This window comes from Podarcis muralis, chromosome 15 (assembly GCF_964188315.1).
Source record: "Podarcis muralis chromosome 15, rPodMur119.hap1.1, whole genome shotgun sequence".
NCBI lineage: Eukaryota > Metazoa > Chordata > Lepidosauria > Squamata > Lacertidae > Podarcis > Podarcis muralis.
Genome location: NC_135669.1, coordinates 39,534,531 through 39,550,157, shown reverse-complemented (window position 1 = coordinate 39,550,157; position 15,627 = coordinate 39,534,531). Strand labels below are relative to the sequence as shown.

The window sequence follows — 15,627 nt, the reverse complement described above, 5'->3', positions numbered from 1 at the left end:
ACCTATTGAAATTAATGGACCCAAGCTAGTGATGTCCATTATTTCCAATAGGTCTGCTTGAGTAGAATGAGCACTGACCACAACCCATTATTTAATTTATATGCCATTTAATGCCCAGTTGGCTTCTAAGAGATTTACAGGACATTAAGACCAACAGCAAACTTTGTTTAAAAAACAGAATAACTATGGTTAAGCAATCCCATTAAATGTGTGGGTTTTTTATTAGCCTCATTGGGGTTCTCTCTCTCCCTCTCTCTCTGTCTCTTTCTCTTGCTTTCAAAAGAACTTTCCTCAAGACAACCAGAAAGTCCGTCTCTCGGCAAGCGCATCCCTGTGTGCATTCGAGGTACCAATCCCTGGATCCCCCACGTCAGCTACTCCAAGCCCTGTGCAAACAGGTAAAATGTCCCTGCATGGATTTTATAAGTATAGTTGCAGTCAGTGGAAACCCGTAACCAACACCTTTGCCCTTGGGTTCAGAGTTCTGCAGCGTGCCGTCAGCCAACGGGATGATCAACGTGCTGATGAATGGCGATCTTCCCAGGCCAACCCTGATCCCGAATGGGATGCCAAACACAGTGGTGCCATGCAGGATGGAAAACGGCTTCTCCAATGGAATGGTGAACGGCCATGTGACCTCTCCCTCCGACAGCCCCTTCATAGGCTACATCATTGCTGTCCACAGGAAAATGGTTAGTGGGGAATGAATGCAGCCAAGACACTTAACTGGTGTTCATGCGTCTGCCGTTTTCCAATATGGTAGATGTCTGCCGAAGGTCACAGATTCAGTCCTTGGGAACTCCAAAGGAGGGCTGGGAAAGACTTGTCTGAAACCCTAAAGAACTGTGACCCAGTGGTGTAGACCAGGGGTGGGCAAGCTTGTCAGATGTACTACAACTCCTGCCACAAAAGGAATGCGATTAGGGTCTGTTGTATCTACCTGGCTTTTTATCAGAATCCCAAGCTCTCTACAAACCAGAGCCAGGTGCAGCAGACATACGATTAGAATTAAAGAACCACAGTGTCTCTGAGCACGTTCTGATCTGGAATTTGTTTTCAGTACCTGAAATGAACTGAGCTCATGATGCTTCCACACACAAGTTCCCTCCTGGCTAGTGTGGCAAGCTCATTTAGGTGGGAAAAGTCATTTTGTTGTGTGCGCAATCGGCTTTGGTTGGTGTTAAGTGTGATGGTGGGGTTTTGGTGGCGAGAGTGCAGATGATTGGTGGCATAGACCCCCCCAAAAAAAGCTCAACAACTCTGTGCAATCTCCCCCCCCCCCCAAAAAAAAAGCTCAACAGCTTTGGGCAATTAACCCCCCAAAAACATAGGGGCATGTTATACATGGAAAAATACAGTAGTTCCCTGCTATGATGGTGGCCCTTCTGAAGAGTGAAAAAATTATATCGTATTATTAAAGTGAATCTTTTTCTTCTTCTTTTTAAAAAACCCTTTTAATGATCAATGCAGATGAGGATGGACAAGTACTTCCTTTCATCTCAGAAGAACCGGCCGAGCCTCTTTGGAATGCCACTGATAGTTCCGTGCACCGTTCATACGCGGAAGAAAGACTTGTATGATGCGGTCTGGATCCAGGTATCCCGGCTGGCAAGTCCCCTCCCTCCCCAAGAAGCCAGTAACCACGCACAGGACTGGTGAGTTAAATGCCAGGATGTCTCAAAGGAGGAGCGGGTGATCTAGCCACCAAAATGTCTCTGCGGGGCTCTGACGTCTTAAGCCAGCATGCCAGTCTTTGGTGCAATGAGACATTGGGTCTTGGACTGGGAAAACCCAGACCCAAATCCTTGCTCAGTTCAAGTTTATTAATAAAGTCCACAGGCCTTCAGGTTCCAGAGTGCGAAAGAAAGCTGAAAAATACCAGGGAGCCTGCCAACTGTATATTTTTCCTTCTTAAAAATATTGAACACTATTAAGACCAAATTGAAATGAGTGCCTCTTAACAATTCTGTGAAAAATTGCTTACGAGTCTTTGTAGCTTGGAAATGCAAACTTTGCAACTGTTTCGATTCTGTGAGATTGTGTATCATCTGTTAGCCAGGAAGACCTTAAAACTCTGAAGATCGTGCTGAGAAGGGAGCACAAGGAATGGGTGAACCAGTCTGGTTCTTTTATTTCTAGAAATATTACACAGGAATAGCACTTCTACTGGTTCCTAACACTCTCACATAGGCAGATGTAATTTTCATAAGGAATACTTTTAAATCTTCCTCCCAAAATTGCTGGGGGAAAGATTATTAAAATGAATTAGTTGCAAAGGTTTTGCCTTATTTTGGGACAAATGACAACCTCAAGTACTTGGCAGAACCTCAGTCTGGTAGCTCAGTAGATTACTTTGGACCAGTCACACACTTTAGCCCAATCCACCTCAGGATGGTTGAGAAGGAAAAAATGCAGGAGGTGGGGGAAGAGAGCTGTATTTCATCTTCAAATACTTTGGCATTGGAGTGGCTTAGAATCCAACCTGATACCCTCCAGTGTTTCAGACTATAGCTCCCATTACCCCCCGACCATTGACCCTGCTGGCAGGAGCTGGTGCCTAAAATATCTGGGGGGTATGACAGGCTTAGAAGATAAAACTAGGGAAAGACTTATCATTAAAAAAAACTTCTGCATGTTAAAAATAATCGTGTTTGTCTGTTCATTTATTTATTTAAAGTGATGACAGCATGGGATACCAATACCCTTTCACCCTACGAGTGGTCCAGAAGGACGGCAATTCGTGTGCTTGGTGCCCCTGGTACAGGTAAGCATAGGGTGGCCACTTGGCAAGTAAAAAAAGTGGGTGCTTCATCAGGTCCAATTAGAAATCTGTCGTTCTTTGGCTGAAGGAAGAGCCCCTCCCCTCCGTCAGCCTCACACTCTGCCTTCCCTTTACCGCCTTTGTTAGGGTGGCCCCTTGTATCTCTAAAAACGGGCAGATCTGTGAAGACCAACTTGGCCATGTTAATCACCTTCACAATATCTGTGTACTGAACTGCTGTGTTTACACCATGTCCCAAATCTGCTTGCATTGTGCTGGATTAGGAATTTAGAAAGTCAGATCACTGCTCCATCTAGCTCAGTATTGTCTTCACTGGTGACAGCTCTCCAGGGCTTCAGGCCTGCCTGGAGATGCCAGAACTTGAACCTGGGACTTTATGCCATCAGAGCACACGATCTGACGCTGAGCCTAAAGTAAGATTCTAGTCCTCATGATGTTTAATTTAAATAGGAGCTTAGAAAGCTGCCTTATAGAGAACCAGAACTGTAGGTTCATGTAGCTCAGAATTTACATTGGAAATGGCTTTCCAGAGTTTCAGATAAGGGTTCCTCCCTGCCCTGCCTGGAGATGCCATGGATTGAACCAGGGACTTCTTCCATGCCAGACAGGAGGCTCTGCCACTGATGGATCTTAACCTAAAGCAGCCCACACCCGTCCTGTCCAGATTAACTGCCCATCTTTTGCATTTTCAGCCCTTGTCAGCTTTAGGGAGAGTTTCCCGCCCCCTCTTCTCTGCTCACTGCCGCCTCCTCCTTCCCCACCCCCAATCTAGGTTTTGCCACGGCTGTAAAATCGACTGCACTGAAGAGAGAGCTCACATGGGGAATGCCAACATCGCTGTTGACTGGGATCCCACGGCACTTCATCTCCGCTACCAGACGTCACAGGAACGGGTAAATATATATCTATAATTGCAAAATAACCCTAAGCAGATATACGTATATGTGTTCTTTCTGACAATGCATGTGGCTGTCTTTTTAAATAAACAAGTGAGTTCTGGATGTTTTTGCTGCTGAAAGTGGAAATGCTGCTCTGCTCTAGCCCACGGAATTGTGTATTTAGTGCTTCCTTCCCCATACCAACCTGCACAGATGCTTAGATCATCCTCTGAGGTCATCTCGGTGGTCAGGTAGCAGAGTTCTAGTACCTGATCCTTCTAGCTGGTTTAGTGCCCAGATGTGTTGTGTCTTTGTACACCCGTTTGCTTGTTTTGCTGTGTGATTCTTTGCTTGTGTGTTTGTGTGCTGTTGTTTTTTGGGTAAGTTTTTGTTTTTAGGATGCATACCCCACATTCCAAATCCCCACCAGGATAGCTAATAGCATCAAAAATGAGGTTATTTCCCCCCAGTGAGCACTAGCATTGCTGTTGCTGTTATTCATCTTCCTATGAAGCATCTCAAAGCCATTTCACAATACAATAAAGCAATTGCATCTGTAAAAAGCAGTGGCATGATCACACATTAAATAAGTTATGCAATACAAGAAATAAATGACAACAACTTTCAAAAACTGAAGCAGCAATAAATGATAATGAAAGCACTGAAACACATAAACACAATAAAAGAAAAAAAATCCTACTTAAAATTCCATGCATTAAAAACAAACCACAAGGGTGGGAGGAAATTCAGTTTAAGATGCATTACTTGGATATTCCTACTTTCCTTAGAAACGTAGGAAACTGCCTTGCACCAAATCAGACCACTGATCCACCTAACTCCAGTATTGCCAACACTGGCTGGCAGCAACTCTCCAGTGTCCCAGGCAGGGCTCTTTCCTCAACCTGGAGGTGCCAAAGATTGGACCTGGGACCTTCAGCCTGTAAAGCTTGTACCGTATAGCAGGCAATGCCCTTCTCACATCTGCAGTCACCAATCTGCATTGGTTCCAGATTTTCTTTTCACGTGAAAGCCAAGTTCCTAGCCCTTATGGGTGGTACAATATATTTGAAAGCATGTGAACACAGGAAGCTGCCTTACACTGAGCCAAACTATTGGTCCACGTAGGTCAGTATTGTCTGCAGTGGCTCCCCAGGTTTCCATACAAGCTCCTTTTCCCAACCCAATGCTATGGGTTGAACCAGGGGCCTTCTGTATGCAGAACAGATGCTCTACCACCGAGTCTGTGTCCTTCTTCATGATGGAACTCAGTGGCGGCATCAGAGAGTTTCCCATGTTGGGTTGAAATAGGCCACACAAGTACAAAACTTCTCCTGGCCCTGCTGACGCGGGTACTCTATAACAGGGCTGGGGAACCTGGACTCCATCTCCCATCAGCCCCAGCCAGCATAGCCGGTGATCAGGCATGATGGGAGCTGTGGTCCAGCAGCAGCTGAAAGGCCACAAGTTCCTTATGAGTGCTTTGTGAAGTCTTGACTGGTTTGGCAGGGCTGTGGCTCAGTGGCGGACCACATAAGGTGCAGGCAGGCTCAGTCCCTGCCAACTCCAGGTAGGTCTGGGAGAGACCCCCATCAGAAACACTGGAGAACTGCTGCCAGTCAGTACTGGCAATATTGAGCTAGTGGGGCCAGTGATCTTCGCATAAGGCAGCTTCCTCCAGAGGTTCTCTTACAGCAGTGGCTGTTTTATTAGATCAATTTGGTGCTCCTGCTTTTGCATTTGTCTTGACAGCATGGAGCTTCTGCAGCCTCCTTGGCCGCGAGCCATTCTCATTGTCTGGGATTTTTTTTATTAAAAAAATTTAGCCAAAAGGCTTTATTGGCTGTCACGTTGCATGAGGCCACCCTGTCTGCCTCTGCAACGGCCTGAAATTGCTTCTGAAGGTTCTTTCGTCTCACTGCTTGCTCAGAGATTTCTGGAGTGGGTGGAGGGATGGCTGAACAACTTGGGGCTCAGAATCGCAGCAAACGGAAAGGAGAGAGCAGCAAATTGGAGTCTGCGTGGCCCAAGGGCCAGGGCACTTTGGCAGACAGGACTTGACTCGGGTTCAAATCTCCATGGTCACACTGAATTCGCTTGGATAGCCTTAGGCTAGTGGGTCTTGGGAGCCACCAGTCTACAGAAACAAGTTGATCACGTTATCAAAACTGTTCTAGTTGGTTTCACTTCAGTTAGCAATGGGGATTCACCAGATTGAACATGTGGTGTTTTGTTTTTTTTCCATTCTAGGGGAAACCATAACTCCCCATGCTTAGAAAATTAAGACTGGGGGAAGTGAGTCAAATACCCTTCACCCTGACACCTGTGTTTCTGTGGTTAGGGACCCCTTGTTCTTCCAATAAGAAAGGAGCATTGCTTCACCAGCAGTCTGAAATGGCATGTGGTCAAGGAGTTTTATTTCATTTTATTTCTGACATTTATGAACCAGCCTTCACCCAGAGGTCCCAAAGTGGGGAATAGAAAAAAATCATTAAAATCAAACAATCTTAAAAGCTAAGAATTGATAAAATTCACTTGGTAGCAGGATGCAACACAACAGACTCTGCCTACAGTGCACTTCACCCCTCCCCAAAGAAAGTGTGTTACTGCTTGGGAAGCTGCTCTGTACTGGGCCAGACCATTAATCCAAGTATTTTGGTATTGACTACACTGACTGGCAGCAGCTGCCCAGGATTAATGACAGGATTTCACTGCCCTGCCTAGAGATGCTGGGCATTGAACTTGGCACCTCCTGCTAGACATGCATTCACTTTGCCACTGAGCTACTGTCCCTGTCTATAGGTTCTCCTTCCGAAAATGAAGGTGGTGCTTATGTGTCATGAGGTTCTCCTTCCACAAAACTCGCTCCATCTTTTTTATTATTATTATTATTATTATTATTATTATTATTATTATTATTATTATTATTATTAAAAAGGCTAATGCAGGCTGTGAAGCAAAGCAGTGTACATTGTTAAGAGATCTTTCTCTGGAAGGAGACAAGGAATCTAAGCTAGGGTCAGAGGAGATGGTGCAACTCGTACAGCACGCTGGCGACAAATATTCACACAGTTGTTCAAAAATAATTTCACCCCACTTATCAAATTTGTGAGAAAGAGACAATTACTTACAAAGTGCCATGAAAACTTACAAACCAGCTAAAATAAAGTGAACTTACAGTATCAGATTTTACTAGGTTCTTAATTCTTGACTTAGTTTTTCGTTTTTTCTTGTTTTTTAAATAAGTTAAAGAAGATTCAGGAAAAGGGTAAGTTCAACGTTGTTTCTGGTAGCTGTGAGGTGCTGATGAAGTAATTGTCTCTTTCTCACAAATTTGATAAATGGTGCAAAATTATTTTTGAACAACTGTGTGAATATTTGTTGCCAATGTGCTGTACGAGTTGCACTATCTTTATTAACAGCACAGGTTGCATTTTTCTAGAGGAGATGGCATGTTTTTAAGTTGGAGCAAGCCATCAGAATTCCTCAGGTGTTTGCCTTGTCACCCATTCAGATGGCCGAGGAGCACAGGAGCGTGGAGCAAAGCCGGCGCGCTCAGGCTGAGCCAATCAACCTGGACAGTTGCCTCCGGGCCTTCACCAGCGAGGAGGAACTAGGTGAAGATGAGATGTACTACTGTTCCAAGTGCAAAACTCACTGCTTGGCCACCAAGAAGCTAGACCTGTGGAGGCTTCCCCCTATCCTGGTACGATTCAAGGCTCTCCTTTTCCTTTCCATTTTTACAGCCAGGCTGTACACTGCTTCTTACAATTCTTCATTTTTAATTGACCCTATGAAGCTGCCTTCTCGTGGGTCAGGCCACTTGAGTTCCATCTTTATTTTATGTAGTGTTTAGTTCCTACTTCTGGATGATTACTGTCTCCCAGAGCCAACACTGAAGGCTGGTTCATTAGCACAAATGGGGCAGCGTCCCACCAACCTTGTTCTGCCCTCAGCCAGCCTGCACTTCCCCGCCTTCTTCCTCACATCCCTTCTGGCGGTGGAGGCCCTGCCTGTCAGTTTCCTCCTCCTCAGTCCCATGTTGTCCTTGTAGAAGTTGGCATGGAGGAGAATGGGGGCAAGACTAGAGCTAATTGGCTTTGCCTGCCATTGGCTCTGGCCCCACATGCTGTAGGTCGTCCTGTCTTCTGCCTTGCCGGCTCTAATGAAACCAATTGCCGCCGGAGGTGACTCATGTTAAGAGAGCGGCGAGAAGGCCTGCCGTGAGGCCTGCAAACTAAAAAAAAGACAAGACATGCTAATAGTTGAAGCGTTGACCTGATCCTGCCTCCCACATCTCTTGTTCTAGATAATCCACTTGAAGCGTTTCCAGTTTGTCAATGGCCGCTGGATAAAATCCCAAAAGATCGTCAAGTTTCCCCGAGAGAGCTTCAACCCGAGTGCCTTCCTGGTGCCAAGAGATCCAAGTTGCTGGCTGCAGAAGCCGCTGACTCCCCAGGTTGACGATCCCTCTGAGACCCAGATTCCGCAAGACGAGTGTCTGAGGATGGAGGTGCAGAGCGTCCCAGTGGCCGGGGAGGGCGATGTGCTAACCAGGAGCCCCTCTTCCCTCAACACTTCTGGCGTCTTAAATAATATCAAAGGTAGGAGAGGGGAGGGATCTCTGCATTGGGCTGGATGAAGTAAAATGGAGGACTGGTTAATACTGCCATAGATGTGTCCAACCAGCCTCTGCTGGGGGCAGGTGATTCTGCTCCATCTCCACATGCCACTGTGTTTGACTACTTCAGGACCCCACAAAATTACCTGCCCTCAGAATTGGCTGTTATTTTCCTGCATGAGTCACTGCACTGGGCTTGCCAGTCCAATCTGCCTTTGGTGGGAGCAGATAATCCTGCCGCATCTCTGTACTGAGTGAAATTAGGTCGTTTCCATCACTCCTGAAGTAGACATATGCTGCAGAATTGCTTGCCCTTAGAAGAGGCTGCAGGCTGTGTCTCTGTGTGAGTCACTGGTTTGGGGCTCTGGGACACATACACGGTGTAGAGGTACATGGGCTCACATATTGACGGAGCTGCTTTTGCAGGAACAAATTCTCAAATAGTCTGGCAAATGGGCCTTCCATAAATGGTGAAGTTAACCATTGAAAATGCTTTCCTGGATCTAGGAGTATGTAATGTTGCTAAATACCTAGCAGGTTGATAATCACTACTAGACCAAGACACAGTGGTGAGCAAACCCCTGTTGCTAGAGCTAATGAACTTTGCAGGTTAAGACCTAGAAATCTCTGTGTGATGCAGCCGGCTGCTTTACCTAACCCACTGATGTAAAAGTTGTTAATAGCAAATTTTAATAACAACAAACAACAACAACAACAATTTATTATTTATACCCCGCCCATCTGGGCGGCTTCCAACAAAATATTAAAATACAGCAATGCATCAAACATTAAAAGCTTCCCTAAACAGGGCTGCCTTCAGATGTCTTCTAAAAGTCTGGTAGTTGTTTTTCTCTTTGACATCTGGTGGGAGGGCGTTCCACAGGGCGGGTGCCACTACCGAGAAGGCCCTCTGCTTCCCTGTAACTTGGCTTCTCGCAGTGAGGGAACCGCCAGAAGGCCCTCGGCACTGGACCTCAGTGTCCGGGCAGAACGATGGGGGCGGAGACGCTCCTTCAGATATACTGCACTGCTTTGTTTGGGGATTAAACGTGGGCAATTTAGTCTTGTCTGTTCAGCTTTTTGCCACCCTCTCCCTTTCTCTCACTTGCACACTTGCTCATTCACTACTTCTAGCATCTCCATCTTCCGGGCGGAAGTGTGCAACTGGCTGTCCGTCAAGTAAAAACGTTAGTCCAACTGGTAGCCCCAGGACTTTGGGAAGAAGCAAGGGGCGGCTCCGGCTCCCCCAGCTGTGTAAAAACAAACTGTCCAGCAGCAAAGAGAACTTGGACATGACCCGAGAGAACGGTACAGACCCGGACCCTAAGGTCACCCCCGACCAAGGAGACGGCTTCAGCCGAGGGCATGCTTTGGGGGGTAGCCAGGGCGAGCTCTTTGCCGCTCAGGACAGCAGCGAGGTGACTTTAGCCAATGGATACCTGTGCAAGCAAAACTCCCACAGCAACGGCAGCATCAACGGGGAGGAGGAGATGGTGGTTGACCAAAGAGGAGAGATCTGTGTTAACCCCATCTACAGCCTATATGCAATTTCGGTAGGTGACTCACTCTTGGGTGGGAGACTGCACTGGTTTCTTAAAAGCTTGGGTTTTGTAGAAGGGCAGAAGGCAAGTCCGCCATTGTGCAGGGTGCCCAAAAGGCAGAGGTGGGTACGGAAAGGGCTGGGATGAAGGCGACAGAAAGGCATCGCCATGAGGCGGGTGGCAGGAATAAAAAATTGGTGCTGAATGTGCTTCATTTGCCAAAATTCACACGACTTGTAGGATTTGGCTTGGCTTGGGGTGGGATTTTGAGGTCTCTCTTCAGCACGTCAAGTAGAATGTGGGTGCTGCAGGACTCTTGGCGGGCATAGAATCGACAAGGTACAATTTAGCAGCTTGTATCCTCAGAGCCTTTATGAAATGATGCAAAATTCATCAGATGGTGTGAGCTAATGGAAGTTGAGGAACACTTATTGCCTGTGCCAGAGTTGGGGAACCTGACGCCTTTCAGTTGTTGCTGGACTTCAGCTCTGACTGTCCCTGACCATTGGCCATGCTGGCTGGGGCTGATGGGAGTTGGGTGTCCCACAACTTATGGAGGACCACCAGCATTGGGGTAACCTGTCAGGGGCAAGGGGGTGTGTGTAAATAAATATAGAACAACACTGACTACTGCTACAACCTTGTTGATTGGGCCAGCAATACAAAACTGCTTTTTCCTCCCCTTCCAGTGCCATTCAGGAATTATGGGAGGAGGTCATTACGTCACTTACGCCAAAAACCCCAACAGCAAGTGGTACTGTTACAATGACAGCAGCTGTAAGGTAATCTTCTTTGCCTTCCTTAAGAGAGAATGTGAGGGCAGTCGTGATGATGGCCAGGCATAAGAGGCGGCTGCTCTGACCCACGTGTGACTGTATGTGGAGGGAGCTCATTTTCCTGTAGTTTGGATGATTCAGATTAATAAAACATCTGGTGTCAGAGATGTTAACTCTTTATTCAAAGAAACTTAAACAATGCAAGCCTAGTGGTCAAAGCAACTCTTCCCAGTAGGTATTTCCACAATGAGGTAGTTGTGAGGACTGAAGGTCCCTGCCTTCCTGTTGCTCTCTAAGACTCCTCCTCTGGGTCTTTCCCCAGCAACCTGAGGCTTCTTCGTCTTGTCTCTCTTTGCTATGCCCTCTTCATACTTCTTCAAGGGGAGCAAGTGCAGCAGGAGGGGGAGACTCCCTGGCTTCTTCATTCTGCCTCCTCTCCAGCCTTCTGATTCTGGACTGTCCTCTGCCACAGCTTCTTCCTGCTCACTAAACCCTGATTCTTACTAAATTTGTATACCACACTAGACCTGTAGATCATAGGGTGGTTCACAACATAAAAACACCTCTTCTCTTGTTACCTCTTCACTGTCCTCCCTCTGACCACTCATCGTTGTCCCACCACCAATCCCCTGGCTCTGAGCAGTCTTCCCCTTGGGGGTTCTCTCCTTGGCATCCAGCCAGTCCATGACACTAGCCCCAGGGGCAGGGATGGTTGAGATTCTGCAGTTTCCAAACTTGTGGTGTGCCCAGCTTAATTTTTAGAAGAGCACTTTAAAAAAAAAAAAAACCGGGGTTCTTTGCTGGAACAAAATGAGCATCCCCTCCTCCTCTTCCTCTTCCAGGAATTGCATCCTGACGAAATCGACACGGACTCCGCCTACATCCTTTTCTACGAGCAGCAAGGAGTGGACTATGCACAATTTCTGCCAAAGATAGACGGCAAGAACATGGCAGACACGAGCAGCATGGACGAAGACTTTGAGTCCGACTACAAGAAGTACTGCGTGCTGCAGTGAGCGCAAGCCAGGGGAGGTGCCGCGGACCGCTGCGAGGGAGCGCCCTTGAAAAGTCGCCTCCCGTTTGGCAAAAAAAGAAAAAAAAAGTGGTTTTTAGCAGAGCGGAAGAGCTAAACGTAGTTTTTATTTTTTTATTTTCCTCTCATGATCTGAAAGCACAACTAGAAGAAAAGAGAAAGAAAGAACCCCTAATTACATAGCAGCTCACAGGTTGAGATAGCTTCGGGTTTTTTTGTGTTTTTGTTCAGATCTCTCCATACACATTGGGCGGGGAGAGGGGGGGGGGAATAGCACCCATTGGTTGGATTTCCTTTTTTTTACCTTTGGCTTTTAAACTGGTTTGATGTAAGCAAACTAGGACCAAGAAAGCTTAAGTTGTAAGTAGCCCAAATAAAAGCTGGCCCAGAGTAATAGAAAGGTGTTTGCTTCCCTCCCCCCATTTTTAAAACAAAAACAAATTACCCATAGAATGAAGAAGAAGAAGAAAACCAACCTTTTTGGATGCTCTCTTCAGATTTAAGACGATTGAACTTGTAGTGTTGTCTGTAGACAACATGAATTTGCTACCTCCTTTTTCTGAAGTTTTATTCCATTTTTTTTAGTGGCAAGATAAGGAAAGCCCAGGATAGGCGACCTGCACAGAGGAGCAAACATCATGGCTTAGGGAATTTCCTGCCTTTTCCGTTCTTAACCCCACTGGTCTCAGTTTGGTTTGTTTCTTGGCTTTTGGCTATGTCAGTTCCACCCTCTTGGATGGGTGAATTTCTCCTGTGCTTTCAGCCGTGTGCTGTCAGAATGGCTTGGAGGGGAATTTCTCCTGTCCCCTCTGTGATTTTGTGGCTGATATCATGCCATCCTACTCATGAAAAAGTGGGGAGAGAACAGGGGGATTATTTGGCATTCATCCCCAATCTGAAGGCAGGAGGCCCTTAGCTTTTCCTGGCATCAGTGTGTGAGCTGCCCTCCTGCCTTATGCGAAAGTTTGAACATGCATATGGGCCCACTAGTGCCCCATCTTAGAATCTACGTCACACAGAAGTTTGCTCCTAAGATCTCAGGCCTGGTGCAGACATAACACTAGTAAACTAGTAACTATGGTTGAGATTCCAGGAGGGGAACGTGGGATGCTAAACTAACAAATCTCTAAATCTTGGTTGAGATGGGAACGCTGCAATGTTTACCCATGTGCTTGTGGAATTTATGTTGGGCAAGGGGTGAGTGGAGAGGGGAATGAGAGGTTGCTCTGCCCCCATCTTCCAACCTCTCCACCATGGTTAAGAGTTCACAGGCATTTCTTCTGCTCTGGCCTTTAGACCCTAGAAAATTGCCCCCCCCCCCGATTCAAGTTTGTGAGCAGTGTGAAATAGTTGTGTGTGTGTTGTGTTTTTAATTAAATTGCACTTTAAATGAAAGGAAAGGATAATTAAAACTCAGACATAAGTTAATTTTATTACTGCCAAGTGTTTTTGGAGTGAAGGATGAGGTCACCTCTTTTCCTTAAAGAGCAAGAAATCCTGCTTGGGTAGCTATTACGGTTTTAACATTGAAGTTTATCCAATCTGCAAGCAAACCTAGGCATGCTTCCCTGCTCCATCCCATGACCTGGAAAGAAAAATAGTGCCCCATTTCTTCCTGTAATATGGTTGGCATTAATTTACAACTTTTGAAAGCCAAGTCTGTTGTCCCACCAATGGAGTTCATTTGTAGGAAGAGTTGCAAAAAAAGAGATCTGCATCAGAACGCCTTTTCGTCCAGAAATATCTGTGAAGAAAGGTGCTTGAATCAGAAGTAAGACCTTTAGTAATTGGTCCCCTAGTCTGGGAGCCCAAGTGACTCTGCCATTATCTTCATCTGAATTCTCTTGCTCTTCCAAAGCACCCCTCTAAAGAACATTGTTGAATAAGATAACTCATGAACTTAAAACAGGGTTGTAACTCCTTAATTTGTCGGAATAAGCAGGCAGTGTCAGGGTTTGGGTGTTAATTTATAAACTGGAACAACAACAAAAAGCCTAGCTTTTGCTCAACTGCTGAACTTGTGTTTGGCCTGTACCACTTCAAATTTCAAGCAGGGACTCTGATGACTGAATGGCTCCTGTGGACAAAACAAACGCACTTGGAAAAGTTGCAGGTCAGGGAGAAAGCTAAACAAACACATTTGTCCCTGAAAAGCTAGATTTCGAAGTAGAGGATTTTTTACTTTTATTTTTCCATCGAGTTATATTCAGTCATCTGAGCAGCCTAGACACAATTCAGTGGGAACTTGGCCAAAAGTCGCATTATTTATTTGCAATATGCTTTTCTACCTGCCACTCCTACCATGAAACAGAATCATTTAGCTTAATCACTATCAAGGCACAGCTTTTGCTTCCCTGTCTCCTCTTTGATTGAGCTTTCAGGGTTTAGAAACTTTTTTTTTTTGAAGTTGCTTTTCTTGAGCCCGTGCAACTTTCCGACAGATACAGTGTGGGGCTGCTAGCTGCGTCCCTGCATGCACTTGCGGGGGGGGGGGATGTTCTGAGACCGTCTGAAATCTTTAGACCAGGAGTAGGGAACCTGTGGCCCTTGGCTCCGTATCAGCCCTGAACATTGGCCATGCTGGCTGATGGGGGTCGGGGTCCGGAAACACCTGGAAGGGCCATAGGTTCCCCACCCCATGTCAATATCACATGTGGTGGTGCTGGCATTTCACATAGGGTCCTGTCCTACACACTGACATGTTTGTGGGATGCCTTGACACCTCTGCCAACCAGGATCAGGGGAGATAGCATGAATTCATGACTCATGGCTACAACCTCTGTATAGAGTCAGGGACATCCTCCACCTTAGGAGCTCTGGCAGTGGGCGAGTATCTGACTTGACTCTTTGGAAAGTCCATTTCTTTAGAAGCTAAATTTGGCCCTTGTTCAGGCGTTGATCTTTTTGATGGACGCCATTCCTCAGTCCAGTAATTTCTAACAATTAGGTTTAAGCTTTGCCAAAGGTGGGGTGGGGCGATTATTGAGCACCCGGTAATAACACTTCGATGGCTTGGGTAGGTGCTGCCCCTGCTGGTAATGTTCACAGGGTATTGCTCCTAAATTTATTTTCCGCAGGGCAGTGAGGTTGGAGAAAACCAAGCCTTCCAAACTGGCGGAGTTTCTGGATTCAAGACTATTAACTTTCCTTTCAGAACTTCTCTTGTCACTGAAACGATCTACTAATGCCATTTTAAAAATCTGCCATGCTTTGTTACATCGATTCTTAATTATTATTTTTAAGGAGAAACAAAAATTAAATTAATTCCTAAATTTAACAGGGAAATTTATTAAGTTAACTCTTAACCACATTCACTTTGTAAATTATTGTATAAAAACTTATTGACAATGCACTGAATTTAGAAAGACCATGTACATAAGTACTGTGTAAATAATAAAAAAGTATTAATGTATTGGAATATGAACTGTATAAAAAAAAGTCCAAGTAACTGTATATGGAGTGAACTTGTTTATCTGTAACTATATTATTCAAACAAATTAAATACTGTGGATGCAATCTGCTGCCTCAATTCCTTTCCCTTTTCTTTTCTAGAAATTTCTATAAAAAAATGAGTGAGTTGACTTATGATCCGTTTTATGCTCCCCATCCATATTTAAATAAATATACATTTGGGTGGAATTTGACCATCAAAAAGATGTTGCTCCTTTCCGTGTGGCGAAAGCATGAATTTGCCATATGGGCAGTGCCTGTTTTAGCTGCAAAATAAGGTTAGGGACATAGTATATAATTATTACATAAAGTGCCTAAAAATGGATGAAACACTGAACCTACCTTGCAAACCAAATAGTCCCTTTGTGGTACAGGAGGTCCCATGCTCCATCCCTGGTATTGCCAGTTAAAAAAAGATTTGGTAGCAAATGGCAGGAAAAACCTCCATCACTCTGCCAGGCAAGTTCGGCAATAACATGATAAGTTTGGCTAATTGACTTGGTACAGGGCGGTTTCCTCCACCCATGAAGCAGCAGTATCATCTGCAGT

General features: G+C 45.6%; 1 protein-coding gene across 4 annotated transcripts in view; it reads left to right on the top strand.

Annotated features, from left to right (window-relative positions):
• The window catches only part of USP32 (ubiquitin specific peptidase 32), a 126,317-nt gene extending 111,173 nt beyond the window's left edge, over positions 1 to 15,144 (top strand). For all 4 annotated transcript variants that reach the window (XM_077919674.1, XM_028708937.2, XM_077919673.1 and 1 more), the window contains exons 25-34: positions 284 to 398; positions 481 to 692; positions 1,471 to 1,655; positions 2,678 to 2,764; positions 3,555 to 3,675; positions 7,172 to 7,363; positions 7,967 to 8,261; positions 9,413 to 9,831; positions 10,509 to 10,601; positions 11,438 to 15,144. In XM_077919674.1, coding sequence (XP_077775800.1) covers positions 284 to 398; positions 481 to 692; positions 1,471 to 1,655; positions 2,678 to 2,764; positions 3,555 to 3,675; positions 7,172 to 7,363; positions 7,967 to 8,261; positions 9,413 to 9,831; positions 10,509 to 10,601; positions 11,438 to 11,611 — 1,893 coding nt within the window. In that variant the 3' untranslated portion in view covers positions 11,612 to 15,144. The remainder of the gene's footprint in view (positions 1 to 283; positions 399 to 480; positions 693 to 1,470; positions 1,656 to 2,677; positions 2,765 to 3,554; positions 3,676 to 7,171; positions 7,364 to 7,966; positions 8,262 to 9,412; positions 9,832 to 10,508; positions 10,602 to 11,437) is intronic.
• The last annotated feature ends 483 nt before the right edge of the window (positions 15,145 to 15,627 follow it).